Raw genomic sequence first — 6,289 nt, forward strand, 5'->3', positions numbered from 1 at the left:
TTGTTGGTGAGCTGGAGCAGATGGTTTCTGAGGATGTGACTCTGGACCATCGTGTTCACGCACGTATCATCGGTGCACGTGGTAAAGCCATCCGCAAAATCATGGATGAGTTCAAGGTGCGTGGTGGGATGATTTAGCACAGACTGGGCTGGGCCTGGGTGGTCAGTGGTGCTACTTGCTCCTGTGCCAAGAGCTTGGTAGAAGCTTGGTGCTAGGGGCTGAATTCAGGAGCACGAGGCTCACATCTTGTGGTCCTTGTGTCTTGTGCCTGTTGAGCACCTGCAGCTGGAACAGGCGCGAGAGAAAAGCCGGTGCTGTCCTGCTCACCTCCAGCTCTGTCACCACAAGCATGTGAGCAGAATCCCTGGGCCAGGGCACCCTGGTATGCCCCAGGCAGCTGGACTATCTGGACACCACACCCAGACACCAGCTGAAGCATCCCCACAGGACCTCAGCTGTGAGTCACCCTTCTGGGAGCCAGGCAGGGAGAAGGCTGAGCTCTTCCTGTCTTGCTAGAACACAGCCAGAAGAGCAACCTTGAAATGCTTTCTTGGTGCACTGGGTTAGCCCTGCAAAAAGCACTGAGTTCTGTCCCTCTGTGCAGCGCTTTTAGTGGATTTCTTGCAGACAGGGTCCCAGATGGTCTTCAAAAGGAGGTGCTGGTTATGTCACCTACTCCGGTTACTGGAAGTGGACAGCCAGGCCCGTTGCTGGGTTGCTCTGGGAGGGGACTATGCCCAAACCTCCCCTCAGCCTGAGCTTAACTCAAAGGAATCCCCTGGATTTTTTTGTCTCTCTAGGCCACTGTTGATTCCCTTGACTTTGGGAATCTTGACACACTCTCAGAGCTCCAGATTTGGCAAAGTCAGCTGACTGTGGGAAGGACAGGGACCTCTGCCCCTGACAATGTGTGGCAGTAGCAGCATGCTTTACTACAGGGACGGTAGAGAATGTGAATCCAGAGTGGATTTGGAGACTTGCATCTTGTCTGGATTCAGTTGTTGAAACAAGCTGTTTGGTTCACAAATGAGCAGCCTTTGGTTTTGGTCCTGTCTTGTATGTCTTCCCTGCACACATCTGGAAGGCAAGCTGTGAGAGAGCTCAGTGGCTGCGTATGGGGTACACTAAATCAGCTCCATAAAGTGACTTGGTCAGGATTGCTTTATCTGTGGAGGAGACGGAAAGCTGCTTGTGCTTCATGTTAATGGCTTGGTGGTGAAAATGCTTGCAGCAGAGTGGGGACACTGTCTGGAAATGCAGCCCTCTTCTGCCACTGCTGCAAGTGCTGCACAGAAAGCGGTGAGCTTCTGGGCAGTGACAACACCGGGGGCTGCTGAAGATGGGTTGTTACTGCAGACTCTGTTCTGCCTGCCTTCACAGGGGAACTGGACAGGCTTAAGGGCCGAGTATATTCCAGTGCACCCCCCAGCTTCTGAACTAGGGAGGTCCTAGGCAGACTTGGGGCAGTGAACAGATCAGGGCTCTTCTGTTCTGTGAATCTAATGACGAGGGTCATGGGGAGTCAGTGGTTTTTCAGATGTGCAGGTGTTAAGTCCCGTTCTGTTTGTTGTGTTGCAGGTGGATATTCGCTTTCCCCAGAGCGGAGCTCCTGACCCCAACTGTGTGACTGTGACAGGACTCCCTGAGAATGTGGAAGAAGCTATCGATCACATCCTGAACTTGGAGGAGGAATACGTAAGTGTTCAGCAAATCTGTGCAGGGGCTTAGCAAGGATTTCTCTGCCACAGAGCTGGATGTCTGAAGTATCTCCATGTGGTATTTTCTACTATTGCGTTGGAGAACTTGAGCCCTGTGCAGGTGGCAGTCAGCTCTCGTCTGCAACTGTCCCTCAGACCCGCTGGGCGCAGATCCCCAGGCTGTGCTCTGCAAAGCAATGCAGGCACAAAACTGGCCCCACTGTGCAGGAGGGGACAGTGAATGAGAATGCTGGGACACCACCAGCATTTGCATATGCTTACTTTGCTGCAGCTTGCATCTGTTTGTGGCCCTCAGACTAGTGCAAAGGCACTGTTCAGTCATTGTAGAATGGGCTGGTGGCTTGGATGAGTTGCAGCATGGTGAGATGGGGGTGGTGTTACACCAGTTTGAGGAACTGTCAGGATTCCTCCCCTAACTGGGCCATGTCACTGCAGCTTGCAGATGTGGTGGACAATGAGGCAATGCAGGTGTATATGAAGCCCTCTTCACATGAAGAGTCCAAGGCCCCATCCAAGGGCTTTGTGGTGAGAGATGCCCCCTGGGCCACTGTCAACAACGAAAAGGTGAGTGCTGCCTCTGCTACGGGCCTGGGGGCACGGGGAGGGTGGCATCCTCTGCCGAGGACCTACTCTGAGGACTGGCCCTCCTATCTCAGCTGGGGAAACAGAGCACTCTCCCTCCATTGGTGGCAGAGAAAGCAGCGAAGGGCCCTCCTGCTCTTTGCAGCCTGTACAAGCTGAGGGCAGGCCTGGGCTCTACCTCTCCATCTTCCAAAGCACTGCTGTCTCCTTCTTCCAAATGTCTTGCCCACACTGACTACCCTACTGTGGAGCTGTTGGGGAATGGGGGACCCTTACCAGAAAGTGTCCTGCCAGGTCGTGTTGTGTTTATGGGTATGGGACCCTGGGTCTTCTGACTTTTCTGCTGTGCACAGAACCAGCTCAGTGTTTGCAGCTGTGTTCTGGCTGCGAGCAGTGAGCTGGGATGTGTGGCAGCTCTGTCCTTGGCTGTCCCTGGCGCTGCTGCAGGGCTGGCCTGACCCCACTCCAGTGACCATGTGTTGCTGAGATTGGGCCCTCAGAGCCCTTGATCTGCCTGCCATTTGCTCCTATCTGCAGCCTCCTAAATGTCATCTCTAGATGGCTTGACCGTCCACCCTGGGCAGTCCTAAGGACATAACGATCCTTTTCAGCCCTCAGCCATTGCATCTGCTCATGGGACATCAGAAATGCTGCTTAGCTCAGGGGCACACTGTGCAGGTTTGCAGCAGGGCAGGAGCTTAACTTGTTCCCTTTTTGTTTACTCTAGGCCCCTGATATGAGCAGTTCTGAAGACTTCCCCAGCTTTGGGGCTCAAGTGGCCCCCAAGACTCTTCCCTGGGGACCCAAACGATAATGACCTGGAAGCAGAAACTCCTCCAGCCCGCTGACCTGACACTAACCTGCCACAAATACTTCCTGTCTGAAATCTGACCCAGCGGCTGGAGCACAAGTCAATTGCCCCAAGAGGTCTCCTAATGGTGTCTGGAGTGCTAGACCCCATCCTGCTCCCCTCAGCTATCACCGTGGCTAGGACCCACCCTCATCTCTTGATGGATATTCTTTCCTCCTTTGGAACAATACTTCCACTCAGATGCAAACACTAAATGTGTGTGTTTTTGTTAGAAACTTCATAATTGACTTAAAGTGGCTAAGATTTGCAGCTTCCCAAGCGCTAGCAGAGCGATCTGCTCTCTTGAGCATGTCTTACTAGGCATTCTCGCCTTCATTAGGAGACCTCCTTTACTGTGGCTAGGAATCTACTTCCTGTCTCATGACCTCAGGAAATAAATTTCCTTGACTTTCTAAAGCCAAAACGTTTGCCCTCTTTCCTTTGTGTTTATCCCAGGCCTTACCTTACCTTTGTAGAGTGCAATCAACTTTTTTCCTTTTGACTGCCAAAAATTCATTTAATGCTGATAGCTGACTGTGGGGAGAGCTTAAAATAATCTAAAAGGTCAGAAACTTGCTTTTTAAAGGAACAAAACCTTCAATAGGCTGTAGAGGCAGCAGAGCTGGAAGGGACCAGAACAATGTATGGCTACCCTGGTCACGTAAACACCTCCAGGTGCAGGAGCCCGCCCCTGTGCCCCACCAAGCACAGCCCCAGCCTGCACGCTTGATGAGTCTTCCAGCGCGTGATGACAGACCCCGCTCCTAATTCCCTGCGTTCCCTCGTTCACCCTTCCCAACAGCGTGAGCAGGCAGGCAAGCCAGCGCATGACAATATTACTGGATGGGACAGATTCGGGTCAGCCACGGTTGCTGCGGTGGCATGTACACCAGCTTCCCAGCTGGTGGGAAGTACAGCCTCGAGAAGCTGTAGTTCTCTGCTAGCACTGCAGCATCTAGGCATGAGCGGTTGGGACACCTATTACTATTGCCTTCTTTCTACCTCAAAAGTCAGTACGATGGTGGCCTCACAGTGTGAGAGGGTAAGCAGCTGTTCCAGCTCTTGCCCTGGAACCCGGAGCAGAAGCATGGAGGAGAAGCAAGAGGAGCCTTTTGTCTCCGAGTGGCTGTGGGAGCTCCTCTGGAGGGAAGCCGAGCGCAGTGACGATGAGGCCAGCTGTGAATCAGAGAGAACCATAGGACTGCTTGTTGAGCTATAACAGGGCTCGGCCCCAAGGCCATAGGTGCAGCGTTGCCGCAGCCCTTGGCTGCAGAGGTTGTGAGCCAGGCTTCTGCTCTGATGGCATCGGGGGCTGATGGCGTGGTGCGTTGAGCCCTCCACGAGGCCTCCATCGTATGGGCAGTAGAGGGTGATCCATGCTCTACTCTGGGCCGCTTGCACCTAGGCCCTGCCACGGCTTGCTCGAAGGGGGCTGTGTCCAAGCTCCTCTAGCCAGTAAGAGGAAAACCACGTCTTTGTGGAGGGAGTCAGGGAGCGTGGGGTTTCTGTGTTCCCTCCTTCGCCTGCCTCAGTCCTACAGAGATTGTAGTCTGAGCCATTCCTTGATCCCAGCTGCTTCAGCTCTTGGACCAGCAGGAGTCCCTAGCCTCTCTTCTCTAGTGCTGCTTATGGAGCAAAGGCCCAAAACTGGCAAGCTGAGCACAGCGTTCTTGCCTTTCCCTCTGTCTGGCAGGCCTGATGCACCGACTCTTCTCCTTCCCGCGCTAGCTCTTCTTGGAAGAGGCTGCTATGCAGAAGTTGAACCAAAACCTCACAATGCTCTCCTTAAAGTTTGAGAAACGACTGAAGCTGGCCAGGGCCCGTTGCAGGGCATCTGGCTGCCCCCAAAGGACAGGGTGGCCTTGCATCCAGCACGGGAGATGGGGGGGTCAGACAGAACTAGGGTGACACCCTCCCACCTGCATCTGTCAGAAAATGGTTATTACCCCTGCAGCTTAGGTCTGTCCTATGTCACCAAGCCTGTCGCCCCCCCTCTTCCTCTTTATGCCCCCCCGTGCCCTCACCAGTTGCACAGCTAGGCTTGAGTTACATTTGGGGCACCACCGACTGGGCTCGTGCCCCGTAGCCCGGCCCTCCACTCTAAAGAAGGTCATGAAGTGATTGTACCTAGTACTGTCCCCCCAGCACCCTCCTCCCGCAGCAGACTGTGGCATGTGTCCATTTCCTCTCTGACGTCTTCCATATTGTACGTTTCCATAGCAATGATCCCTTGGCCTTAACTTTGGAATTTGGAGACTATATGCAAACATGTAAAAAGGCTCATGAGTATGGATGACACTGGAATTTTATAAATTCTAAAATAAAACCTGAAACAGCTTGGAGTGTCGTGGATATTATTTGTACTCGTGGGTTGAGATCCAAGGCAGCCCTTGCTTCTCTGGATTTAGCCTGGTTTGAGGAGTTTCAGCGTGCATGTGTGAGCCGCTGCTGCGGCGATGCCCTTGCTGCGGCAGGACTTGCACAGCAAGCGCTGGGTCGAGGGAGGCGAAAGCAGTGCTGGGCAGCAGCAGAGGCTGCACCCTCCTCACGGGGAGGCACCGACCTGCTCCCACCCAGAGCGGTGGGGCTGGGGGCACTGCCAGCGCAGGCAAGGAGAGGGAGGCACCAGCCATGGTCCCTCCATGACCAGAGCCTCTCTTCTGCCTCCTGCGATGGGCACTGCTGCACAGCACGCACCAGCCGGGGCCAAGCTCCTGCTGTCTGATGGGCGAAGGCTGGCTCCAGGGCTGCCGCATTGGAGGGTCACAGCACGCCCCTCAAGTTTCCCCGGTGTCTCCATCGCTCTGCCCCTCCCGACAGCAGCCCAGCCGTTCCCGCTGTGCCTGCTGGCACTGGCAGGGGCAAACCCTCCAACACGGCTGCATCCAGAAGAGGTGGAGGCAGGAGGGGGAGGAGGGGCCAAGCAAGGGCGCTGCGGCTGCACTGAGCAGCTGTACAGTTGCTGTGGGCAGGCGCTGCCCCGTGCTAGCTGAGCACGGCCCAGGGACGTGGCATGGCCAACCTCCTTTAATTTGCTCCGTGCCCGGTCGTTTATGCAGCAGGGCGACCTTGCAGGAGCACCAACGAGCTTGGACAAACACCCAGAGCCAGCCGTATCCCCCCCACACCTTTAGCAGTA

General features: G+C 54.8%; 1 protein-coding gene across 1 annotated transcript in view; it reads left to right on the plus strand.

Annotated features, from left to right (window-relative positions):
- The window catches only part of HDLBP (high density lipoprotein binding protein), a 19,446-nt gene extending 15,872 nt beyond the window's left edge, over window positions 1-3,574 (plus strand). The window contains 4 exon segments of the mRNA XM_010292347.1: window positions 1-116; window positions 1,579-1,695; window positions 2,154-2,282; window positions 3,028-3,574. The exon segment at window positions 1-116 is cut by the window's left edge and continues 31 nt beyond it. Coding sequence (XP_010290649.1) covers window positions 1-116; window positions 1,579-1,695; window positions 2,154-2,282; window positions 3,028-3,114 — 449 coding nt within the window. The 3' untranslated portion in view covers window positions 3,115-3,574.
- The last annotated feature ends 2,715 nt before the right edge of the window (window positions 3,575-6,289 follow it).

The sequence above is a fragment of the Phaethon lepturus genome, unplaced genomic scaffold (genome assembly GCF_000687285.1).
Source record: "Phaethon lepturus isolate BGI_N335 unplaced genomic scaffold, ASM68728v1 scaffold29428, whole genome shotgun sequence".
Lineage (NCBI taxonomy): Eukaryota > Metazoa > Chordata > Aves > Phaethontiformes > Phaethontidae > Phaethon > Phaethon lepturus.